Source organism: Camellia sinensis, chromosome 15 (genome assembly GCF_055761805.1).
Source record: "Camellia sinensis isolate YWXY chromosome 15, ASM5576180v1, whole genome shotgun sequence".
NCBI classification, from domain to species: Eukaryota; Viridiplantae; Streptophyta; class Magnoliopsida; order Ericales; family Theaceae; genus Camellia; species Camellia sinensis.
This window is the reverse complement of record NC_138975.1, coordinates 143,466,232-143,494,072: the sequence shown is the minus strand read 5'-3', so window position 1 is coordinate 143,494,072 and position 27,841 is coordinate 143,466,232. Positions and strand designations below refer to the sequence as shown.

The window sequence follows — 27,841 nt, the reverse complement described above, 5'->3', positions numbered from 1 at the left end:
CAAGTTATTGTTGTTTGTCAGGTTGTCTACTTCTAATAAGTGTACGCGTGTAAGGGAATTAAAGGGCAAAATGTCTTTACCCCAAGACAATGGGAATAACGTGCACCATATGGAGAAGTGGGAAAAGTTATTTATTTAAGACTTACGAGTTCATTCTTGAAGGTAAACAATCTTAATTCAGAAAACTCTCTTATTCTCTTATATTCTCTGAGGGTGCTAACTAGACCGTTGGAGGGATTTTTCGACAAGACACCCACCGGTTAGCTTACCTTTATTGTGTTTACAGGAAAAATGACGCTGTTTGGAGTAAGACGAATACGAAGGCAAAGAGTATGAAAGTGAAGAATATTTGCTCCTCGTACAATTGACACCATCTGTGCGAAACTTGACACTCAAAACCTAGTCCTCTAAGCTTTTTTGACCGACTTCAATAGTAAACAACGATGAGATTCCACTATTCGTCGTCGACGGCATCATTCTAGAGTCAGTTCGGAGGCGTGGTGACCTGTCCACCATTCCGAACATGGCTAGTCTAGAAACCTTCACAAGGGGGCTACCCAAAAATGGGTGAGACAAACGCGCGAGGAGCTCTGAGCACTAGCAAAGCCTTGAAGGGCACTGGCGACGTAAAGGGTTGCACATTCAACATCTAGAGCATAAGTTGAGAGACCAAGACGTTGTCATCCGCAAGATGGTAACGAAGATGGAGGCCATAAAGCGCCAATTGAAGGGAAAGGGCGCTACTGGGGTGAGAAACAACAATGAGAGCGCCTAATCCCACCACTCTGGTAGTCAAAGTCGACGAACCACTCTTTCACTCTCCATCTTAAGGAGTTTTAGAGCCAACAATTTCGTCACACCAGTAGAAATGTCTCGTACTCGAGATAACAGTTACCATCACTCGCGTCCACCGACGACGTCTATATGCTCGTACTCCGTTTGATTGGAGGATTCGAGAGACGTCTTAGAGGAATAAGCACGCCGGAGGAAAGCCATGGGAGCGCCGGTGCTAAGATCGACTCCCAAAGTTTATGCAATTGAATAGGTAACCATATCACTACCACGTTCAATGGTGAATGCGCCGGGGGTTGGAGACTCGGCAAGATTAAACAACACTCTCTTTTCCCTAGAGACCGAGAACGCGCCTTTCCCCGCAGACTTCCATTAACTTAAGTTCAACCTCTACGAAGGGTGGATAGACCCTTACTTACATGTAAACCATTTTCGCCATGTCATTTGTCACGACCTAAACCCGCCCCCATAGGTTTAGCATCGTAACCGGCCAGTAATCCTTGGATTACCAAAGGCCTCTAAATAGAATAACTTATAATTAGGGGTCGCGGAAGCAATTATAGAAACATCCATAATCCAATGAGCTATGGAGACATATATGGGACAAAAATTTTAAACTTATATACACATATGCATGACATCGTAATGTCGTAGGCTTACGTCACATTCGTTACAGATATAGCCAAAAAGGGACTTAGCCCAATATACAGATGACTGAAATCCTGTTCATAATTCAAAGGAAAACGAAGCCCTTTTATATTTACAAAAACATGATCACATGACGTATGGAACCTCCTCATGAGACACAAGGGCTGGCTGACAAAAACTCTCCAGGCGGTCATCACTGAGCCTGGTCACGCACCTGATCACCTACATAAATATATAATACAGTGAGTTGGAGTCCAGTAAATAATAATAGAATGAAGGGTTTAATGAATGTTGTTCATAACAGTTATAGAAAACAGAATTCAGTAGTTATCAGAAATGGATTCATAATCATGTTCAGAAATCATAGTTCATAACAGATACAGATTTAGAATCATATTCATAATCAGAATTTGCAGTTAATCATATGTGGTACACTCATTAGCACTAGCAGAAACAGTTGACCCATTAAGGGACCGCTATAAAGGCATACAGTTGACTCACGTGCACGAAGACAGTACAATTGGCTCATGAAACGTACAGTTGGCCCATAAATGGGACGTATACAGAAGGATCCATAATAGTTGGCTCATGAGACGTGCAGTTGGCCCATAATTGGGACATAACAGAATAGATAACAGATGTCATCTGAAACTAAGAATGCCATGAATACATTTTAGAAACATTGGACAACCATTCATTCATACAGAAAATAATATTTTAGAAACAAATCATCTTATATCATTCAGAAAATACTTATAATTGAACATAGCTTTACAAAGTTACTACTCACAAATGGCTCTAAAGCAGATGGATAAAACAGATAACTGAATAGCCTATGGCACGTGACCTACACAACACATAATAGATACACATTTGAAACATACGCTCAAGATATACTTAACTCATTACATTTCATTCTTAGCGTGTTCCCAGCCTTTATCCTCATTATTGAGTCTTAATCTTGGCTTAGGAATGCCTAGGATGCAATGAGGATGCAAAAATGCATTTGAAAATACTTGGTAAAAAATGCTAGAAACAGGAGTCCTGCTCGAGCAATCTGTAAACTTTGCAAAAGTACTGGTTGCTCGATTTTTCCGCTCGACGCTCGCTCGAGCGTGAGACTCAAGTCCTCGCTCGAGCACAACTCTTGCCGCTCGAGCTGTCTGCAAAACATTAAACTTCTGGGAGCTTGCATTTCACGTTCGAGTGAACTTCTGGTCGCTCGAGCGGAAGTGTAAGATCACAGAGTGGTTGCTCGAACGGAGAAGCAGAATCTGGAAATTCTAGATTGCACTCCCTAACTCAAAACTCGAATTCAACCCTTCAAAACACAACTCTTGAGCCCTAAAACTTGAGGAAACAAGTCTAAACTTGGAAAACATAAAGAACTAAAGATCATTTCATGAAATCAAGGCTCATAAGAGTGTCAATTATACAAATTCAAGCTTGAATTGTGAAATTATATCATGAATATGACATGCATGGAGTGATTTAAGCTCCAAGTTTCCAAATCATGAGCAAATGAGATGTTTAGATCAAAAACTTGTTGAATTCTTTAAACAAAACCAAGATATGGACATGCATGTGGAAATTCTTGAAAATCAACTTACAAAATTATGAGAATTATGTATTCATGCATGAGATGCTCTTCTTTCCCACTTTCTTAGTGTAAATCATGCAACCCATGGCCCAATTTCTTGAATTCATGTACCAACCAAGTAAATTGCAAGACTAGAGGCTTGATTGTTTACCTTAGATGCTTAATGGTGTTCTAGAGGTTCAATTGCTTGAGTTTTCAAATTCCACCTTCAACCCTGCATAAGTTCTCTTCCAATTCTTGAGTTCAAACACTATCTCTAGGCTCCACTCTCACGCTCCCACGTTTTTGCTCTGAAAGAGATGAAATGAGAGTGTAAAAATACACTCTAGAGCCCACTCATGCCTTATATAGGCTCAATTATGAAGGCTTAATTAATGGTTAATCAATTGACATTATTTACTCTAATTAATCGTTCCGAATCGAATTTCAATTGAACCTACCACAATGTTCTAAAAATTCCAAATAACACATATACCAAGTCAATTTCGTGATCGGATGCTGATACGGCCTTCAATTCACATAATAGAACAAAACTAGAGGCAAATATTCTTACACAGAACAGATGGAAACTGATATAACACATAGCACATGTAATGAATGCAAAATTTCATCTTAATTACTTATTAAGCATTCGTAATCATGGATTATACGTTAATCAGAGGTCAGGGTTATTACATCATGGCTATCTACATGCGTAACAACGCCTTGATATGCATTTTATTCTCATCAAATTTGGGTGAGCTGGATATAACATGGTTCAAAGGATTGTCGGACGGGAGCATTGATGGTTGGCAACAGTTGGTCAAAGCGTTTATTACCAGATTTGGAACAAATACAATCGCGCCAAAGGAGGTCGACCATCTCCTAGGGAAAAGTATGGGACTAGGAGAAACATTGAAGGCGTTCAATGTTAGTTATTGGAAGGCATTCAATGAGATCCATGATTTCCCAACCAACCTGGCTATCGCTCAGTACAAACGAGGTCTATTAGTCGGACATAGACTGAATGACTCACTTACAATGACCCAGCCCGCAACGCTGAAACTATTAAGGCAAAAGATCAACGAGCATATAAGGGTTAAAGATGACATGGCCGTAGCTACGGCGAAGACAAATCTAGTAGTAACTATCACGATCCAAACCTGCTCCTATAGGTTTAACATCATAACCGGCCAGTAATCCTAAGATTACCAAAGGCCTCTAAGACAGATTAGCAAAATAAGGGGATAACGAAAGCAAATACATAAATATAATTGTCCAATGAGTTGTGCTGACTTATATGAGATAGAAATTTTAAACTTAAATATATAATAAACATCATATACACATTATTCTTACGCTAACCATATACAGATAAACAAAAGGGACTTAGCCCTATCACAAAGTTACACAGAGACTCGTCCAATAAACAAAAAAAATAAAAGCCTAAAACTTGTTCACAACACAATGGTTACGGAACTCATCCACAAAAGACTCTCAGGAACCTCCACGTAAGGCACTTAGGTTGGCTGACAAAACAGAAGTCTAGACAGGTGCCATTACGTTCAGTCTTGCACTCGCTCATCTACATATACACAAACAGTGAGCTAAAGCCTAGTGAATAACATTAATGTAAAGAGGTTAGTGAACGAAATCTAAACATTTCATAATCATAAAACAGATCATAACATAATCATTCTCATATCTGAACAAAATAATGGTACATCCAACAGAACATAACATATCGTCTTTCGACTAGAGCAATTAGTCCCTGACACCAATTATAAAACATAACACCACTTTGTCAAGTGGCTAGCGACATCTCGTAATCACATATATGTCATAGACCCGCATTAACATGCTGTCCCCCATGACTTGAGACTTCCTTTGGATGACATAGTAGATTCAAATAGGACGTTCGTTCATGTTAACAAAATAACTTTTCAGAAATCATAACTTATCAAATCACATTTCGAACATAATTCATATGAACATATCTTTACAATAACGTTACTTACAGTGGACTTCAGAAATGGTTGATCGGTCTTCAAATCTTGACCTACAATTACAAATGTACATAGCATAAAACGGACCCCTTGGTCTACAAAACTTCTGAGAGCTCGCATTTTAGGTTTGAGCCAACTTCTCAGTCACTCGAGCCAAGACTGAAAATAAAGGGTGGTCACTTGAGCAGTCTTTTGGGTCGCTCGAGCCAACCATCAAACTCTGCAAAAGTACTAAGAGCTCGCAAAGTACGCTCGAGCTAAGCTTTGGTCGTTCGAGCGATGAGACATAATTATGGAATTTTCATATTTGCATTCAAAGCTCAAAACTCAATTTCAATAAACCAAAAATCATTCTTTTAGGCCAAAAATTGAAAAAACATTTAGACACTTGTAGAACATCATGAATTGAAGGTCATTTCGTAAAATTAAAGCCCAAAAGCATGTTAATTCTTCAAAACCAAACTTTAAAATACATGCATGAAATGATCATGAAATCTAAACTTCCAAGACATGGACAAATGAGATGTTTAAGAAAGAAATCATGGTGAGCTCTCAAGTCTAAGCAAATATATACACTTGCATGTGTGAATTCTTAGAAATTAAACTCAAAACTTGTATGTATGTGGAAATCTTTTCCAAAATTCTTTTCTAAACTTCAAGACATAGAAATTACTTTCAAAACTTCATGACTCATGCATGCACGCAACTTATAGCTTCTAATTTCATCTCTAATGACATGAATGATGTTCAAAAATGAGAGTTCATGACAAATTCATGCATGTATGTATGGAATTGACCTTAATTATCACAATCCTAGCTTAATTAGCAAAATACATGCAAATGGTTAAGTATCATCCATGAATACAACTCTAAAACACATCATCTTCAAGAATTGAAAGGTAAATGCTCACCTAGAGGCTTTAAACACACTAGTTCTTGTACAATCTGGATGAATTCAAGCTATGTCTTCAAGTTCACCTTCAAATACACACTTTCTCACTCTACAATTGAGCTCACTCTCTCTCTCTAAACTTGATTTTCAGATTTTTACACTTAGATAGTGAAGTTCAGCTCAAAAATGAGCCTAAGGCTCTCTTATATAGCTATGCGTGGCATAATACAACAATTAGAACATTTAATCAATTAATCACAACTTAATTAATCAAACTGAATCAATTTTTAATTAAACTTGCCAAAGTGTTCTAAAAATTTCAAATAATATATTGATGTAACCAATTTCGATTTGGGATGCCAATAAGACTTTCAATTTCCAGATCAAAACAGAATTTCAGACAGATATTTCTATGAGTAACAGATAAAAAGTCAAATAACATACAAAACACACAATGAACATATAATTTTATTTTAACTTCTTAATTAACATTCTTAATTATTGATTAAGAGCATATTAAGGATTAGGTTTATTACATTAACGGACAAAAAGGTTGGAGGGAAAGTTCATGCCGTCGGATAAGAAGTTAACCGTCAAAAGAACGGCAGAAAGAAAGCTGAGAAAAAAGGATATAAAATTTGCAGGGTATAAATGGCTGATCTATTCCAGAATGTGGAACACTGCCAATTTAAAGTTTTATTTTTAGTTGTACTCTTGTAACTCTTTCCACTATTGATGTAATGAAACAAGTAGACAATTTTCTTAAAAATTGTTGTATCTTTACCTTGCCGAGCAGATTTAGAGTGGCTCAAGGGGTAACTGACGATCATTTTCACGGAGAAATCAGAATTCATTGCTGGGCTGATTTTGCTCGGCAAGATGAAAGTTGGTGTTTTGCTTAGCTTTGAAATTCTTTGTCGAAGCAAATTTTGCTCGGCAAAAGGTTTGTTGATAGATTTTATCAACTTTAGAATTCCTTGCCGAAGCAGGTATTGCTCGGTAAGAGGGTAGTTAATGGATTTTATCAACTTTAGAATTCTTTACTGAAGCAGATCTTGCTCGACAAGAAGTTTGTTGATAGATTTTATGAACTTTGGAATGCCTTGCTGAAGCGGGTATTGCTCGGCAAGAGGGTAGTTGATGGATTTTATCAATTTTGGATGTGACGGCCCAAAATTTGAGGACATCATAATAAGATTTAGAACTTAAAATCAATTTTCTTAAATAAGAACTCCTCATCAATGTTGCCACCAAGTTCACCAGCATCCATTAATTAACAACTCAGAAATTAAAAATTCTTAAATTACAACTCCAATAAAACTTAAAACTTAGTCTTAGTACATTAAAAAAATAACACAAATATAAAAAAGAAAACTAAAGAAAAACTAGAAAACTTAGAAAAATGTTTCATGGAACTTGGGCACTCTTCAAGCTAACCAAGGCTGAATGTCGCCTTGCAAGGCTTCGATGTTTCCTTCGATTTCTTCGGTACCTAGCATAAAATGCCAGGGCAACGGGAATGCCAATGAACGACGAACTCAATAAGATACTACTACCCTGAAAATACCCACCCCGATAATAATACTCACAGTTAATGAATAATATGCAGCAACAGAATAACAAGTAGTATTTAATAAGCATAACATGAATGCTATTAGTTGAAATAATAACAATAGATAATAAAAACAATAGCAAATGGAATCACTAATTCATCATAAGGAAAATGTCAACTTTTCTTTTAAATCCACATAGGCTTAGTTTATCAGGTAAGTTTAAGTAACTCCCCGCAGAGTACTATTTCCACTCAACCACTAAGCAATGGCCATAGGCAATTCTGACTCCCCCTTGGTCAAATATTCAAATGTTACTTGCTGTAACTACCAATAATGGGTTACATACCCAAGTCATGACATCACAGTCTGCCCTAAGGGAACGATCTATGTTGTGACACCCGTACCACCAACCTTATATGGCCTACACCGATAAGAGCCGAAATACCATCCCGTTACATGTGAGGGTTCGCAACTCACTTGCGCAAGATTCTAAACCGCGCTCACCCCATCAACTTTAAATTTTAATGTATCATCGGTTCAATTTCGTGTTTCTTTACTTCGCTGAATTCACATTTTGATGCATGTGCGAGTTTTAGTTTGAAAACCACAGTGACATGATGTTTATATAGCACAACACAATCATGTATGGCAACCAAAATAAATATGATAGAATGTCTTAGGAATCATCACAAAATTTCTTAGGAATTCACACACTTCTTCTTTCAGCACTGTATAGTTAGACAAAAAAAATATGAAACTCATACCAAACGAAGTTCAACCATTACAATGTTTTAACCGGTGCTAGTTCATTGAGTTAGGAAAATATTTTAAGAAGAATACCAGGGCTAAAAATGATTTTAAAATTGATAAATAAAATTTGGAGAAAACTAGTTTTTCTGGGACGTAAGTTATAGTAACTTCTAGCACAGGTAATCTGTGTTTGAAAAATAGAAAGGGGCCTCAAACGGTGTCAAAAAGAGGTATGGTCAGAATGGATTGCTAGATATTTGAGTTTAGAATATTTTTCCAGAAGAGTTTGAAGACTGAAAACCAATGGAAGATGGTCAAATAATTTTTATAAGAAACCTGGGCAGATTCTGTCGCATTTTAGTAAAACTACAATTCTCCTTTTAGACTTATCCATTTTTTTTTAAATCAATGGCAAATGAAAGATAACTCTTATATCTAACTATCCCAAGTAGCCGTGCAGAAAAACACCATTTTAGAGAAAATGGGACTCGTTTGAAGTCACTGTTTCTGCTGTGTTGTGAACAACACTTAGGACAAATATTTATTTCGGTAAGAAAATGGTGTCCAATGATTTTATAAAACTTTACACATGTATAGAACACCTATATATACTCCCAGTACCAACAGATTTTTGACACAAGTTATTTTCAATTTATTAAAGCATTTTACCTCCGATAAAATCTGAAAAAGTGAAGAAAATATAAGTTTTGAGTAAAAATGAACCCACCCTATCTCATTTTACCCCCATGCAAAATTATTTCAAACAATGGAGAATATTTGAGCATATAAGAAGATAAAATCAGTAGCTAAACCATCTAATCTATGCTTACAAGAAGGATAGAAATCATATAATCATAAGATTATCATTCTATCAAAATGTAAACATGCATTGAGCTATTCTTGCTATGTGTCTTGCATATTTTTAATATATAGATTCAGTTAAGAAAATATCTAAGGGAGGATAGAGGTTGAGTATTCCTACCTCAAGAGCTTTTACAAACTATTCTTAAAATTTGTTTTGAAATAGTGACCACCAAGCACCCTCTCCTCTTCCTTTCTTTTCTACTCTTTCTCTCTCTGTTTTTTTTCTTTGCTCAGCCGTGGAAATGAAAATGGGTGAATAGTGTTCTATATGTAGGAGTTTGAAGGCAATTATTTATTTATTTATTTATATATATATATATATATATTTCTTTTGGTTTGGGGACTATTATCTACAAGGTAGGCTTAGTATGTAGATGTATGCATGCCTTAACATGCCTTGGCAGCAGCATTCGTGGGAGAAAAGGCAGCCAAGTGCTCTGCCCAAAATTTGAATTTGAATTTTTAATTTTTAATTTTTTTTATTTTTATAAAATCATTATTTATATATAACCTATTCACTAGATGTTCTGCTCCTTGCTGTCCTCTGACTAGCTTAGTTATTATCTGCTTACTCATTTAGTTTCCACAACTGTACTTAGATACAAAAATTTAATCATAGAAAGATAAATAAATTTATTTAAATGAGTTTAATATTGGTATTCATTATGATGTTATTAACATTAAAATTTAATAATTTAATAATCACTATTAATTGACTTAATATTGTTATTAACAAACTAATTAGTTGTCTAAGAATTCAGGTTTTTACAACCTATCCCCCTTAAATAATTTCGTCATCGAAATTTTTAACGCGTATCTTTATCTTCAAACAACTTAGGGTAGTTGGCTCGCATTACATCCTCTCTTTCCCAAGTAGACTCCTCTACTCCTCGATGCTGCCACAACACTCACACCAAGTGGATGACTTTGCCTTACAGGTTCTTTTCTCGTCGATCCATAATCTTTATAGGTCTTTCCTCAAAACTTGCATCTTCATTGAGATCAATCTCTTCCTAGTTGATAACATGGGAAGGGTGTGGCTCATATTTTTGTAACATTGAGATATGAAAAACATTGTGCATCGCTGCAAGCTGTGGCAATAGTGCTAAACGGTATGTCACTTCTCCTACTTTGCTTAGAATTTTGAAGGGTCCCACTTAACGAGGTGTAAGTTTTTCTTTCTTCCTAAATCGTGTAGTACCTCGACGAGGTCAAACTTTGAGAAAAACATGATCCCCTATCTCAAATGTTAAGGGTCGTCTCCTTTGATCTGCATAGCTCTTTTGTCGACTTTAGGCTGTGATTAGCCGTTGTTTGATCAGTTTTATCTTCTCAGTGGTCTCCTGAACATAGTCTGGTCCTAACAAGGTTGATTCCCCTACTGCAGTCCAACAGACTGGTGATCGACAAGGTCATCTATAAAGTGCTTCATACGGTGCCATTCCAATACTGGCATGGAAACTATTGTTGTAAACGAACTCAATGAGAGGTAGGTGTTTCTCCAAACTTCCCTTAAAATCCATAATGCAAGCTCGAAGCATATCCTCTAAGGTTTGTATTGTCTTTTCAGATTGCCCATCTGTTTGTGGGTGAAATGCTGTGCTAAAGCATAGGTTTGTTCCCATTGCTTTTTGCAAGCTCTGCCAAAATTGCAAAGTGAATCGAGGATCACGATCAGATACGATGCTAGCTGGTATTCCATGTAATCTAATCACTTCTCTGATGAACAATCTGCTGAGTGAATCTAACGTATCTGATGACCCGATAAATAAGAATCAGGCTGTCTTAGTTAGCCGATCTACCACTACCCACACGTTGTCATGTCTCTGTGGTGATCGAGGCAAACCAGTCACGAAATCCATGGTTATGTGTTCTCATTTCCAGTCCGGGCTTGGTAAGGATTGAAGTGTTCCTGCCGGTCTTTGGTGTTCAGCCTTTACTTGTTGACATGTGAGGCACTGTAACACAAACTTTGTTACATCCCTTTTCATTTTGCCCTACTAATATTGGCATTTTAAGTCTTGGTACATCTTAGTACCTCTCGGATGTACTGCGAATTCTGAATGGTGGAATTCCTTAAGTACCTTTTCCCTTAGTGAGTCGTCGCTTGGCGCGAACATTCGACCTTGATATCTCAAACTTTCATATGTGTGAATTTCCCAACCAGGCATTGTTTCATTAGATTCCATTCGTGCCTTGGTGAATGCTACCTCCTGATCATACTTTTGTGATTCTAATATCTCGCTCAAAAGTTTAGACGTAACAATTTGAGCACCAAGGTAAGCTTTTTCATCTTGAGCCTCCATTTGTACCCCAAATTCATTGAGTGTTCCAACCATACTCCATTCTCTAAGTGCTAAACTAGCAACAATCCCTCTATTCTTGCGACTTAGCGCATCTGCCACCACGTTAGCCTTACAGAGATGATAGGAAAGGGTAACTTGGTAATCCTTGAGATACTCCATCCAGCGTCTCTAATGTATGTTCAGGTCCTTTTGGGTAAACAAATACTTCAAGCTTTTGTGATCGGTGAATATCTCAAACTTTTCACCATACAGGTAGTGTCTCCAAATTTTGAGTGCATGAACTATAGCTGCTAACTCCAAGTCATTAGTGGGATAATTCTTCTCACGGTTCTTTAATTACCTTGATCCATATGCCACCACCTTGCCATTTTGCATCAATATGCACTCCAGACCTTCTTTGAAAGCATCACAATACACATTGTACCTAGGGGTGGGCATAGGGTTATCCGACCCGCCCTACCCTACCCGACTCGCAGACCTTTGGGCGGTTTCGCAAACACGTTAGGGTCGGATGCGGTTTGGATTATGGCTCAATTTCAGGTTGCGGGTTTGAATCAAACCCGCCCAACCCGCCTGCTTAAACAAAATTTTTTTTAAAAATTTCTATATGTAAAATCTGGACCGTTGATCTTCATCTATAGTATAACAAACAAAAGTAAAAAAAAAAAAAACCCTAATCACTCACAATCAAACACATTACATTGGCGCAGTTGGAGAGAGCTCATTTTCTCTCATATCAGTCTCTCTCTCTCTCTCGTTTTCATCACACCGATCGCAACTCTGCTTTCAACTTTGCTTTCTCATCACTGATCGACCTCTAGTTTGTCATCACACCAATCGACCTCTGGTTTCTCATCACACCGATCGATCTCTGCTTTTTTATCGCAACTCTGTGCGCAGCTTCACTTCGAATCTCACTCTCTCGTGCTTCCCAAGATCGACTCTGCTCTACAACTCACAGGTAAGACTCTACTCTTCAGATCTGTCTGTCTCTCTCTCTCTCCGGTCTCTATTTTTTATTTTTATGCAATCAGATGTGTAAGCAATAGATATGTGTTAAATCTGTTAAATTTGTGTTCAATCTGTGTTAAATCAGATGTTTTTATGCAATTAGATGTGTATGCAATCAAATGTTTTTTTTTATTTGTTTATTTGTTAAATCTATGTTAATCTGTGTTAAGGCAGCATGTACTCTGAAACTGCTACCATATCCCACTATAAATTAAAGATGCTCTTTGTTAGGTTCCTGCTTGCAGAAGAAAGAAGAAGAACAATCTTAAGAAGTGAAAATAGAATACCCTGACATTTTTCTTCTTCTTCAAAATCCTTTTATCTCCAAACTGCAGAAAAAAGAAGAAGGTACAAGGCAGTAAAGCAAATCAGCCATGAAGCAAAAAAATTTAAGAACTCAGATCCCACACATCAAAAAACACACATAAAATGAAATTTTCATAAGCCAATATTAATTTTCGAAACATGAAACTACATTTGAAGATGTTTTAGGTACAATTACAAAAACAAATAAACATATTTCCACTAACCAGGCCATTATCACCAACTCCTAAAGACAAGACTTGTTGATCTTTTCCCAAAAGAAGAGAATAATAAAAATGGGCACCATATGAGACATGTATTATGTTATTATGTTATTCAATGTGTTATTCAATATGTGAGACATGTATGGGTGGTTACAGTGGTCGTTCCTTCATTGTTTACTAACCTCATTCTCCAAGTGAAATTTATGAAATTAAATTTTCATTTTTACAGATTATATGTCCTGTTCTTTTGTATTTCTTCTCTTTCATATATCTTTCCATTTTCTTATGTATATTTTTTGATCTTATAGAATTGTTGACTGGTGATTATATGTCTCCATTTAACTTAGCACATATTAATTGGTCCAATGGTCACACTAGTATCCTATGTTTGGCTCACTTTTTGTTTTTATTTATTTTAAATTGTAATTGTGTTCTCAGCAAAATAATAAGCATGAATCAACCTTAGTTTTTTTATTTTATTTTATCTGTACTATAATGATATTCTGAAATATCACGTTTAGTTGCTTTGCCACTGAAGTAAAAAGAGAATTGTTGGGGAAGAAAAAAAGACAAAAAAAAGACAAAAAAAAGCTTAATGGATGTGTCATTAGGTGGTTGGTGATTTGTTTCAATGGTGATTGCATATTTTTCATTACGAAAAAAAACTTATTGGTATATTTTTCATTATTTTATTCTTTTATACTTTTTTTGTCAAAGGAATTATGAAGATTGAAGATTAATTTTTTTTATTTTTCAGTTTATTTTTGTGTAGGGTTCATCAACCAAATGCATGGAATTGAAATTTTTAGAACTTGGATGTGATTCATGATGATAGAGTTTTGAGATATTGCGTTGCAAGTGTTTTTATTTTATTTGACAACAATTTTATTTTATTTTATTTTTCTTGCATTTTGGATGAATATAATAGTTAATGAAGTTTGAATGATTTTATTTTAATTTTGGATGAATGTAATAGTTAAGCTTAGGATTTTGAATGATTTTATTTTAATTTTGTATTATTGGGTAGTAGTAGTAGTAGTAGATGAAGAATGTTGAGAAAGTAGTTGAAGAATGAGATTGATAATTTACCTTAGGATTGTAAATGATTTTACTTTAATTGTATTGTTGGGTAGTAGATTAATTTTGAATGATTTTAGGATTTTGAATGATTTTAGGATTTTATTATTTGTTTGTGTTAGGAATTGATTTTGAAGCATTTTAGAAAATTGGTTTTGAATGATTTGTAAGTTTTAATGATTTAATTATTAATGCTGAAGCATTTTAGAAAATTGGACGAAAATGAAATAAAATAAATATTTACAAAATGGGGAAAAAAAATTCAAAAACTAATTTTTAAAGGAAAAAATTCAAACCGCAAACTGCGCGCACATCCGCAAACCCTATCCGTACAAACCGCAAACCGCACTACAGGCGGTTGCGGTTTGACTTTTCTCCAAACTGTAGAGGTGCAGGTGTCACGACCCAAACCCGCCCTTATGGGTTTAGCACCGTAACCGGCCAGTAATCCGAGATTACCGAAGGCCTGCTTAACAGTCAAGCAATAATACAGAGTACAGGGGTATGGCGGAAGCCAAAACAATAAATAGACAATATCCAATGAGGTGTGACAGTCTGTATGCAAAAAGACTCTTCACATAGATTCACATTCTAAAACAAAACAGTATGTACGATATATACAATCTTTCAAGACAGGGACTTAATCCCTACTAGAACAGTACAGTACAGTAACATTCAGTCTATACAGATCATAAACAAAAAGGGGAAATCTAAAACTCCCCAAGCAGCCTCAGCATGAACAGATCAGGAACCTCGAAGTGAGGCACAAAGGTTGGCTTGACAAAACTGGAGTTTACCCTGACGTTTCTAGCAACGGTCCGGTGCCTGTAAACCTACATATATATATGAGCAGTGAGCTAAAGCCCAGTGAATAACATAATGCGTAAAGAGGTTAAGAATGAATGTCCTTTCAGTATTGAAAACAGTCAATTGATTCAGTGTATCAATCATTCAGTCATAACAGTCATATGTGGTACATCCGTTAGCAGAACAGTATAGTAAACAATAGGTCTTGAAAGACCGAACAGTCAATGATGGCCATCAGTAATGGTTCCAAGCATGGGAACCGACAGAGATCTCTGTAACAGTAGCAGTAGTTGCTAAGGATGCCACAATACAGTTCAGAATAGAGGACAAACATTCATTCAGTTAACAGTAAACGGTTCAGAAAATAGTTCAATTAATCATTCAGAAAATATTCATTTTCGAACATATCTTTACAACATTGTTACTCACAGAGTTCTAGGTTACAGATAAGCTAGAGCGCGTCTCTGGATGCGAACCCTACATAGTTACAGAGTGAACACAAACTAAGTTACACAGTTGGGAAAATAGTAACTGTACGGGAAAGAAATAAGCTTTCTCGTATAATCCTGTTGACCAAGTCTGCGCTCCTCCGTACGTTGTCGCTTTATCACCTGAAAACACAAACGTGAGCTAGCCGGCGGGTGTGTGCCAGAAACCTCTCCGATGCCTAAGTCAAAAAGCTTGACAAATAAACAAAAGCTCTGTGTATTCAGAAAGCAAAGTTGTGTGTTACCCCTCCAAAGGTGATGTTTGTGAGCTTTTGTAGGTTTCGTGTGGCACAATCCTAGTAGGACTTCTACTCCTCCATGCAGAGTCCTCCTAGGATTTATACTCCTAAAAGATAATGCTTATCCTTCAACACCCCCCTCACTGCTTAAACCAAGTGAGATGGTTTTATCATGGCCGAACTCCAATATGACCGAAGTAAATATGTCTATGTTCAGCCGCAGAGTAGGCCGAACTATCCTTAGCTCGGTTCTTCCTTTTACTCCTCCTTATCTCGGTGCTCCCATGTACAAACTATGGTATGTTTAAACCGAGCTACTGAGTAGCAAGGTTCTGACCGTTCTAAACATAATACGTTATGACCGGACTAACTCTGAGACCGGCCTAACTCCAAGTCGCTTCTGGACCGAAGTAACTTTACATTTCTTTTGGGCCGGAGTAATCTTTTACCTCTCTTGGGCCGGAGTAATTTTACAGCCTTTTTTACCCAGCCCTTCATACTTTGGGCCATAATGTCTATCTCATAGCTCGGCCCAATTTTCACCAAAATTACCCTCTCAATTGCCCCTTAATTCCATCTGCACAGCATGATTGGGATTACCTGTCTGTCAGCCAAGCTGAAGTTTTTAAGCCTTTCCAACCGTGCTAAAAAACCCTTTAGCCTTTCCAGCCGAGCTAAAACTCTTAAACCTTTCAGCCGAGCTAATTTTACACCGGGCTCTGCTTGTCCGATCAAAACGTCTCTTCAATCACAGCGACTGAATCGTTTCTCCTTCCCAAGACACGTGGCACGCTCTGATTGACTGAGGACGGCTGTCACGCCGTCTTCGTACTTCGTGAAATTTGAACAGTCCCGCCCTTTTTGCCTTTACCTAAAACGAGCCTCTTCATTTTTGCCATATTTTGTAACTTCTCCTTATCTGAGCTTCTACTGCCTCTCCACTCTTCTGAGCTCGTGTTCTTCCCAGCTGCTAGTCTCCTTCCAACTCTTGCCTCTTCATCAGGTTAGCATTGTACATCTCACTTTGTTTTCGTATTCTACTTTCTGTGTTTTGTTTTCTATGTGTTTGCAAAACATTTTTTTCATTTTGCTTTACTCTGTATTCTTATGGAAAAACTTTAACCATAGAACATATGAGTTTATGAAATATTTTGTATAAAACTAGTTTTTGATCCAAAATCATGATGCAACCGAACTAGGAAACTGTTTAAGCCATGTAAAAGTCTAGTCAGCTTACAGCCGGACTAATACTTCATGTTTACACCAGTAACTTTGAATAAGTCAAACCACTTCTTGATAGACCTTAGCCGAGGTAACCCACCGAACTAGGTTTGCTCTTAGCATACTGAGATACCTGAAGTCCAACCGATCTAGGCCTTTGGGGCTAAACCAGCTTTCTTAGTTTTTTAGATGGAACTCAGAAAGCTACCCCTAGACGATCAACCGGTCAAACAGAACCGTTTCCACAACCGAGATATCTAGACGCTAGCCAAGCCCGAACTAACAAAGCATTGCTCAAATCGAGCTACCAATCACCTTGCCGAAACCGAGAAAAGACCTGTAGCATCCACATAGCTGAAGTAGGGCTCCTATCTTCTGTACTTTTATTTTGTAGCACGGTCCAATGATCTGTGCTTAACACCTTTGTTGTTCACTTTGCAGACTTAGGTCGCCCAGGCACTCCTCTGCGCGCTCAACCGAGCTACTAAGCACAAGTTTTGTACCGATCTAATTTATTCGTAAATTATACAATAAATGGGTAAGTATAGGTATCTAGTAAACACTCCGGGCGGCCTAGCCGAATTCAGAAAAGATTACAATATACCCGATGACGTCCATTTGATTTTAGCCGAAAAAGACGTCATACCCTGGGGAAATGAAGGCTTTGTCCCCTTTACCCTTTTATCCATAATTGAAACCGGACTACGATTTCCAGTCCAACCCTTAATTTGTGAGTTTCTTAGGCAAACCAGACTATGCCCAACCCAACTATCCACCAACTCATACCGTATCATAATGGGAATAGCTGAACTAAACCGCCAAGCCGGTCTCAACCTCGGTCTGGCCGAAATCTTCCACCAATACTCCATTAGTTCAAAAGAAGATGGGTGGGTCTACTATTTAAGAATACGCCGTCGCCGAGAGAAGATAATAAAACATACACCGGATAAAGACTTAAATGATGATGACTTCTTCTAGGTGTCTGGGAACTTTGAGGATCATCAAGCCCAGATTCCTGGCCGACGTATAAACTGGAAAAAAGGAGAACCCGGTATATTTACTTCGGTTTTCTTGCTTGCTTTACTATATTTCGGTTGTTCAATATTTCAGCCGAACTAACAGTTGTCTTCTTTCGCAAATTCTGCACACCTCCATTCTTCATACAGCTACCCCAATCTAGCGACTTTGCGCGCCGCACTACGGTATCCAGAACGTAGTTGGGCTAAGCTACTAAAGTTCGAGCCGACCTACAGATACAGCGGCCGCCGAAAAGCGAGAGTGACCAACTTTCTGCTAGAGGAGGCCCCAGAACCGGACCCAACCTTGCCAGAAATCAGACTAATCCCACTAACTGCTGAAGAAGAAATGGCTAAAAGGAATAGAGTAAGGGCTCTTCTAATCGAAACTAACAGACCCGAGGTACCACAAACCGGTCAAACGACTGAGACCGTGGTAGCCCTTTCATCCCAGCAGCCATCCTCATCTCGGGCGAACAAGCGTGCCTGGACTAGCCAGACCGAGTAGCGACTTATCGACGAGGATGAGACCATTCTTCCGCCCAGCCCTCAACCAAGCCTTCAACTGGAGTACTCTGACCGGGCTGACTCCTCCAAATGGGCTCCAAGTCTTACCTTCCAAAATCGAAATATTCAGGAAACTGACTCGGTTGTTGCTGAGAAGGATCACTTGATGGCTTTCAATCTAGCCAAGAGTGTTTGCCTTCCAAAAGACATGGAGCACCACAACAAACAACTAAACACCGAGCTGAAGGCCATCCGGTCATCAACAAAGTCAATGATCCTGGTAAGTGGCTCTCCCTTTTCTTTGTCTAACTTTTCCCAACTGTCAGTCCGGCTAAAAAGAGTCACTACTTTTGCAGGCCCTTTAGAAGAACAACATTGCACATAAGAAAGTGCTGGAGCTCAGGAAAACGACGAGGTAGGCCATGGCTGATGCCGAGGCAAAGACAGCCGAGCTTGAGCGAGCTAAGAAGCAGATAGCCGAGCTACAGTCCGAGAACGGTCGCTTGACCGGACTTGTTAGCTCGGCTGAAGCCGAAAAACAAAAAATTGCAGCAACGGTGAAAGACAAATACTTGCGCGAGTTGGTCAAACTTGAGGGCAAAAAAGACGCCGAAATAATCGATCTGAAGAAGAAGGCCGGTGATGCCAACGCCCTAGGTTTCAAAGAGGCGGAGGGCCTCTACATTCCTCAGTGTGAGGGGCGAAGGACTTATTCTTCAAGTGTGGCTAGAGGAGTGCAGTGGAACAGCTCGGCTGTGGGCTTGAAACCAAGGTCTATAATGTTCCGCAGTACTTTATTCCGACCTCACTTGTGGAATATGCTGCTTCGGTCCAAGAACAATTTTTGCAGGATTCAGATGATGAAGATGATGAAAACGAACGAACTGTTACTTCGGTAGTCAACGAGCAAGTCAACGATCAATCAGCTCGGTTGGAGGCAACGGTTGAAGACCTGACTGTTGAGCCATCGACTGATATCGTTCTGCCAGTTGCTGCTGAGACTGATCTTCCATCTACAACCGGTGTTCAAGTTGATATTGACGCCGAAATTGAAGACATTTTCACTTGATTTTGTACTTTTCTTCTTTGTTACTTTTTGTTTTTGTAACTGGGCTATGGCCCCTCCTTTGTATTTGCCTTTTGATGAATGGAAATTTGCTTGAACTCTTACTTCGGTTGATCTGTACGTTTGTACTTGTTATGATTTTTCCATGATCTTTTTTACTTTCAACTGTTATCTCGGTTTTAGCTGGTTAAACTAACTACGCTTACTAGCCAACCACTCTTTAGCCGACATAATTACTTCGGCTGAGGAGTACAAAGAGTTAAAAGCCAGCCAACCATTCTTCAGCCATACCCTTACTCCGGCTGAAGAGTACAGAGAGTTAAAAGCCAGCCAATCCACTCTTCAGCCATACCCTTACTCCGGCTGAAGAGTACAAAGAGTTGGTTTAATCCAGCCAACCACTCTTCAGCCATACCCTTACTTCGGCTGAAGAGTATAAAGAGTTGGCTTAATCCAGCCAACCACTCTTCAGCCATACCCTTACTTCGGCTGAAGAGTACAAAGAGTTGGTTTAATCCAGCCAACCACTCTTCAGCCATACCCTTACTCCGGCTGAAGAGTACAAAGAGTTGGTTTAATCCAGCCAACCACTCTTCAGCCATACCCTTACTTCAGTTGAAGAGTAAAAAGAGTTGGTTTAATCCAGCCAACCACTCTTCAGCCATACCCTTACTTCGGCTGAAGAGTACAAAGAGTAGGTTTAATCCAGCCAACCACTCTTCAGCCATACCCTTACTTCGGCTGAAGAGTATAAAGAGTTGGTTTAATCCAGCCAATCTCTAAGTTAGTTTTTTCAGCCAACTTAGAATAATGTTTGGTTATTCCGACCAAACGTCATGCAGCCTAGATCCTTATCCTGGGCTTAGGAGGGGTGTTGGTTTATTCTAGCCAACCTCTAAGTTAGTTTTTTCAGCCAACTTGGAATAAAATGTTTGGTTATTCCGACCAAACGTCCTGCAGCCTGGATCCTTATCTTGGGCTTAGGAGGGGTGTTGGTTTATTCCAGCCAACCTCTAAGTTAGTTTTTCCAGCCAACTTAGAATAAAAATGTTTGCAATGTACCTAAACTTTACTAAAGCTAATTTTTACAGAGAACAACTAATGCTGAAAAGAATCGATTGTTTTATTGAGGAGAAAGAAATTACACATGTTTGAAAAGAAGAAAGCTAAAAATAAAATAACTTGAGATTGGCCGTGTTCCATGGCCTAGGGATTGCTTTGCCGTCCTTGTCTTCTAGGTGGTATGCTCCTTGCCTGCTAACCCAATCACTTTGTAAGGACCTTCCCAATTTGGCCCCAACTTGCCATTTCCGGGCACCAAGGTGTTTCCCATTACTTTGCGCAGTACCCAATCTTCAACCTTGAATTGTCTTGGATGAACTATTTTATTGTATTTCCTGGATAACTCTTGTTGATATGAGGCAATGTGAACCAGGGCTTTTTCTTTTCTTTCTTCCGCGAGGTCGAGTTCCATGGTTATGGCTTCGCCATTTAAGTCTGGATCAAAATTTTCGCTACGAATTGTGGGGAGACCAACTTCTAGTGGGATCACTGCTTCCATGCCATAAGCTAAAGAGAATGGTGTTTCTCCAGTTGATCGGCGTGGTGTAGTACGGTAAGCCTATAAAACATGAGGGAGTTCCTCCGCCCATTTGCCTTTGGCTTTTTCTAACCTTTTCTTCAATCCATCCAATACTACCTTGCTTGATGCTTCTGCCTGACCATTTGCTTGGGGATATGCTGGTGTAGAATTGTAGAATTCTATCTTGTACTCTTCACAGAAGCCTCTGAAGATTCTGCCGTCGAACTGAGTGTTGTTGTCTGAGATTAGGGCTTTTGGTATGCCAAACCGAGTGATGATATTCTGCCAAACGAACTTCTTCACATCTTTTTCTTTGATTGATGCCAATGCTTCTGCTTCCACCCACTTTGTGAAGTAGTCTGTTGCTGCGAGAAAGAACTTCCTGTTTCCGGGTGCTGTTGGAAGTGGTCCTATGATGTCCAAGCCCCACATTGCGAAAGGCCATGGGCTAGTTAATGGTAGGAGTTCTCTAGCTGGTTGATGTATTTGGTGTGCGAATTTTTGGCATTTCTCGCACTTCTTCACACATTTCTCCGAGTCTACCTGCATGTATGGCCACCAGTATCCTTGTGAAATGGCCTTGTAAGCTAGCGATCTTCCACCTTGATGGCTTCCTCACACCCCTTCGTGTATTTCGAACAAGAATGCTTCCACTTTGCTGGGATGAACACACTTTAGGTAAGGTCCTGAGAATGACTTTTTGTATAATGCCAAAGATGGGGAGAGCCAAAATCGCTGCGACTTTGCTCTTATTCTGTTGTCTTCTTTTTTCTCTTCCGGCAAGATGCCGTCTTTTAAGAACAGGATGATGGGATCCATCCAAGAGGGGCCTAGTTCTGCGCAACATACCTCTTCTGCTTCAGGGTCTTCAATGCTTGGTCTAGGTAGGTAGTCGATCAGTAGTGGATGAGGGATGGTGGTGTCTGCCATTGAGGCGAAGCCTACTAGTTCGTCTGCTCTGCTGTTTTCCTCCCTGCCAATTTGTTCTATCCTTACTACTTCGAATTTCTTGATCTCTGTTCTGACCAATTCTTGGTACTTGACCATCCTGTCATCCTTTGCTTCATAGTCGCCAGAAATTTGGTTTACCACCAGCTGTGAGTCGCTGTAGACCATTAGTTCGGTGGCCTTCATATGGAATGCTGATTTGAGGCCTGCAAGAAGCGCTTCATACTCTGCATCGTTGTTCGATGCTGGGAAGCCAAGGTTGATTGCCTGCTCCACTACTAAGCCATCTGGAGAGATGAGGACTATGCCAAGTCCTGCTCCATGCCGGTTGGATGCTCCATCCACAAAGAGCTTCCACATCTCTCCAACGAACAACTTCCAGCAAGTGGAGGGGTCAGATGAAGTCGTGAGGTCAAGAATGTTGCTGGTGTTTTCTCTAAGGTCCATGCTTGCTGTCTGCCCCTCGCCATCTGATTGTACTGTTGGTGAGTCTTGGTTTGTTTTTTCCTTGCTGTCTTTAGTCTGGACTGCCTTGGAGTCTGACTGAGTGCTTTCTGCTAGGGTTGCGCTATTCCGGCGTCAACTTCCATCCCTAGTTTGGTTGTGTCCGTTAGGTCGACTGGGCAGATATGATGACTTCCAGGAGTAAACTCTGCGACGAAGTTTGCCAAAGATTGGGCCTTTACTACGGTTCTGGATTGGAACTTGATGTCGAATTGTCCCAACTCTACTGCCCATTTCAAGATTCGCCCAGAAAAGTTCGCCCTCTCAAACAAAGCTTTTAGTGGAAAAGCTGTGAGGACGACTATGGTGTGGGCATAAAAGTAGTGTGCCAATTTCCTGGAGGCCATCATTAAGGCCAATGCTAATTTTTCCAAGGACAAGTACCTTGTTTCGGCTCCTAGCAATGTCTTGCTGACATAATAAATGGGCAGATGCTGGATTCCTTTCGCACGGACCAACACTGCGCTAATTGCGTGCTGAGAGACTGCCAGGTACAGGAAGAGTTCTTCTCCTGGTATTGGGGTGACCAGCAATGGTGGAGAAGACATGTATTCTTTCAAACTTTCCAGAGCTTGGTCGCATTCTTCATCCCATTCAAACTTGGCTTTTAGAGCTTGAAAGAATGGTCGTAGTCTGTCTGACGATCGGTTGATGAACCGATTGAGCACGACTGCCATTCCGGTGAGATGCTGCACTTCTTTTACTGAGTTTGGTCTCTCTAATTCCTAAATTGCTTTGATCTGGGAGGGGTCCGCTTCTATACCCCGGTTGGTCACAAGGAAGCCCAGGAATTTGCCAGATCCTACTCCGAATACACACTTGGATGCGTTGAGGCGCAACTTGTGCTTCTTCAGGATTTCAAACATCTCTTCTAAGTCGTTGAGATGGTCATTCTCATCCTTGCTCTTGACCACCATGTCGTCGATGTAAGCCTCCATTGTTCTGCCTAACAATGGTTCAAACATCTTGGTGACCATCCATTGGAATGTTGCCCCTGCGTTCTTTAAGCCAAAGGGCATGACCTTGTAACAGTATAGTCCTCTTAGAGTTGTAAAGGATGTGACCTCCTGGTCTGGTTCATGCATGGTGATTTGGTGGTAGCCTCTGTATGCATCCAGAAAGCTAAGTCGATTGTGCCCCGCCGTTAGGTCTACCAGTTGATCTATCCGTGGTAGAGGAAAGCTGTCTTTTGGGCACGCCTTGTTGACTATTTTGTAGTCGACGCAGACATGCCACTTACCATTCTTTTTTGGCACTACGACTGTGTTGGAGATCCATCTTGGGTAGTGTACTTCTCTAATTGCTCCTGCCTCCAGCAAGTTACCTACTTCTTCCGCCACTATCTTGGCATGGTGGAGTGCCGATCTGCGTGTTCGTTGGATGATTGGTCTGGCAGATGGATGGACGTTAAGTTGGTGACTGATGAAGTTTGGATCAATGCCTAGCATGTCATAGGGCGTCCAGGCGAACACTGCAATGTTAGAGGTTAAGAATTCTAAGACCTCTAATCTCTCAGTGCTGGACAGCGACGAACCGAGCAAAAAGAACTTATCCGGGTTCTTTTCATCTATTCTTACTTCTACCAAGTCCTCCACAGCTTTCTGATCAGCCGCTTTGCCGACATCTGCGAATAGCTCATTGCTCTCGGGTTCTTCCACCGAATGAACATATCCTTTGGCAGCGCGGCTGCCGTTCACCGTGACGAAGCATTGTTTCGACATGATCTGATCTCCATAGACTTCTTCAATTACCCCGGTATCGTTGGGGAACCGCATTACTTGGTGGTAGGATGACGCTACTGATCGCATGGCATGCAGCCATGTTCTACCCAAGATGATGTTGTAAGTGAAGGGGACCTTCAATACCCAGAACTCCACTTGTTTCGTCACGCTTCCTGCTCTGACTGGAAGAATTATTTTACCGACGGGCCACTCTGGCATAGAGTTGAATCCAATTAGGGGAGATACGGCAGGCGCCAAGTCTTTGTCTTGCAGCTTCAATTGTTTAAATGTTTCGTAGTACATGATTTCACATGAACTACCCTGGTCAATCAGAATCCCCTTGACGTCAAAATCCTTGACTCGGAGAGTGATGACCAGGGCATCATTGTGAGGGCAGTAAATTCGTTCCAAGTCTTTATCCGAAAAAGACATGACGTTTGTTGCCTCTGTCTTCCCCTTCTTGATGGCAGGTTGGGCACTTAGCACCTCTCTAAAGTGCTCAGCCTTTTTGATTGACCCCCTGAGCTCACATACACGCTCAGGTTCAAAACTTCATGTATCACATTGATAATACCTTGAGGCGGGGCGTCGATTGGCATCCCATTGGGGTTATTATGGTCCTGGGGGGCTGGCTGCGTCCCTCCTTCAATGTATTTATCCAAGTGACCTGCTGCCACTAACTCCTCCAGGTGCTGTCTTAATGGTGTGCAATTCTCAGTGCGGTGCCCCTTTTCTTTATAGAAGGTGCATCGCGATCTTTCGTCGTAGTCTTTCTGTGCTTCCCCCAGCTTGGCTGGCCACTTGACGAAAGGCTCATCTCTTATTTCACTCAGAATCTGATATATCGGTTTCTTGAACACCGTGGTTATGGCAGTGCGGATTCTCAACCATCTTTTATCCGGGTCTTCTCCGTTATCTCGTCTGCCACGTCCGTTTCTGTTCGGTCGATCTACCGTATTAACCTTTGCTGAGGTCTTCTTTTCTGGTACTGTGGTTGCCCCAGATTTTGCTTTGGCACGTGCGCCATCCTCTTCTACCCTGATGTGCTGATGCATTCTTTCCATCAGGGCTTCCATGGTGAGGGGTGGCGTCATGGTGATCGAGTCCCTTAGTCTGTTCCCGACTGGAAGGCCTCTTTTATACTGTGCAATGGCGAGATTGGTGGGGCAGTCCCAATCTGATTGAATGTCTCCCAGTAGCGACTATTGTAGGATCTAAGGGTCTCTTTATCGCCCATGTCGATGGAGAGTAGCTAGTCGATTTCCACCGGGGTTTTAGTGTTTGTTCGGAACCTTGTTACGAACGCCTCTGCCAATTGCGCCCAAGAGGCTATGCTACCCTCTGGAAGTTTCTCGAACCAAGTCAAGCCTAGGTCGCCAAGGCTAGATGGGAAGAGTATGCACATTAAAGCCTCGTTTCGCCTGTATACAGCCATGACCTGGCGAAAGTGGCTCAAGTGTGAGTAGGGGTCCGTCTTCCCTTCATATGTAGTGAATTTGGGCTGAAGGAAGCCTGATGGTAGGGGCGCGTTTTCAATCGCTGGAACAAATGGCGAAGTCTGCAGCCTTGCTAATGCTTTGTCCGTTGGTTTATAGGCAGGGCGCGGTATTGGCATTCCAACCTCGACGCTTCCATGCGTCCGAGGAGCCAACCGCTGTAAGGCAGAAATTCTGTGTGGATCCCGTGCCCTAGCATCCTCTTTGCATCGTGCCTTTTCTTCGAGCACGGTTCGTAAGTCGGATGATCTGGGTAACTCTGTTTGTCTGGATCTGGTTTGATGCGAATGTAAGGGCCAATATGTGCTTCCTTCAGTGTATGACCTTTCAGATCTCGTCCTCTTAGACCTGGAGTGACGAGTTCTGGAAGACCTGGATCGTGTATCGCCTGTCCTGAGGCTTCTGCTTTCTCCTTGTGAGGGTGTGGTATTCCTACTATAATTTTCTGAGTGGTGAGGGGGTGTCTTGTTTTTGCGCCCCTCTCTTGTCGCCACTTCTTTTCTCTTCATCTGGCATTTCAAGGCCTCCATGTCCGCCGCCATCTTCCTTATTAATTCATCTTGCTCCTTCACGCGGTCCTCCAGAACTTGAGGATCAACCCTCCGCCTTTGCCTGTCAGGGCTTTGAGAATGAGATTGACGGGGGCTGTAAGTCCGTCTTCCCCTAGTATCTCTCCTAGGGTTATGTCGCTGGGACTCCAAGTCCGCCATGGGAGGGACAGAAGGTAATCCTTCACGCCTTGCGCCCCCATCTGGAGTCAGCCCGTCGATGGCGGACTGCGGCAATTCTTCAATGTGTGCCATTGTTTGAAAAGAGGAGAAGCTTAATCAAGAGGTTTTGTTCTGTCTGTTTTTCCCACAGACGGCGCCAATTGTACGGGAAAGAAATAATCTTTCTCGTATAATCTTGTTGACCAAGTCTGCGCTCCTCCGTATGTCGTCGCTTTATCACCTGAAAACACAAGCATGAGCTAGCCGGCGGGTGTGTGCCGGAAACCTCTTCGATGCCTAAGTCAGAAAGCTTGACAAATAAACAAAAGCTCTGTGTATTCAGAAAGCAAAGTTGTGTGTTACCCCTCCAAAGGCGATGTTTGTGAGCTTTTATAAGTTTCGTGTGGCACAATCCTAGTAGGACTTCTACTCCTCCATGCAGAGTCCTCCTAGGATTTATACTCCTGAAAGATAATGCTTATCATTCAACACCCCCCTCACTGCTTAAACCAAGTGAGATGGTTTTATCATGGCCGAACTCCAATATGACCGAAGTAAATATGTCTATGTTCAGCCGCAGAGTAGGCCGAACTATCCTTAGCTCGGTTCTTCCTTTTACTCCTCCTTATCTCGGTGCTCCCATGTACAAACTGTGGTATGTTTAAACCGAGCTACCGAGTAGCAAGGTTCTGACCGTTCTAAACATAATACGTTATGACCGGACTAACTCTGAGACCGGCCTAACTCCAAGTCGCTTCCGGACCGAAGTAACTTTACATTTCTTCTGGGCCGGAGTAATCTTTTACCTCTCTTGGGCCGGAGTAATTTTACAGCCTTTTTTACCCAGCCCTTCGTACTTTGGGCCATAATGTCTATCTCATAGCTCGGCCCAATTTTCACCAAAATTACCCTCTCAGTAACTTAATCCCTATCTTGACTCAGTGTGGTTCTACAACAACATCCTCATTAAGATGCCTTAAACTAGGCCTAAGAATGCCTAGAATGGAATGAGGATGCAAACATGCACTTTAAAAACATTTTCAGGATTTTTAGAAAACAGAGGTCCCGCTCGAGCGTCACTTACCATGCTCGAGCGGACAGGCAAACAAAATACTTCGCTCGAGCGCGAGTTACCCGCTCGAGCGGGATGTGAAACATGCAAAAAGTACTAGATGTGTGAAAATCACGCTCGATTGGGCGCTCGATACCCGTTCGAGCATGTGACACGAGTCCTCGCTTGAGCGTCCAATACCCCGCTCGAGCGGACTGTAAAACAGAAAAAGGTACTGGGAACACGATTTTCCCGCTCGAGCGCCAGTAACCCCGCTCGAGCGGAAGTCCAAATTCTGGAAATTCCAGATTTGAATCTCAAGCTCAAAACCAAGTTTCAAAATACCAAATTCGATCCTTTTGGGCTAATTTTCTAGAAAACACTTCAAAACTCATAATATAACATGTTTTAAAGATCAATTTGAGAAATCAAAGCCCAAAGGTAGTTCAATTAAATCCAATTTCAAACCAATTTTCATGA

At 40.6% G+C, this 27,841-nt stretch overlaps 1 protein-coding gene across 1 annotated transcript; it reads left to right on the top strand.

Annotated features, from left to right (window-relative positions):
• Positions 1 to 3,679: 3,679 nt before the first annotated feature.
• On the top strand, positions 3,680 to 4,219 carry LOC145813354 (uncharacterized). The gene has a single exon (XM_082908639.1). The coding sequence runs from the start codon at positions 3,680 to 3,682 to the stop codon at positions 4,217 to 4,219; it is 540 nt and encodes a 179-aa protein (XP_082764765.1).
• The last annotated feature ends 23,622 nt before the right edge of the window (positions 4,220 to 27,841 follow it).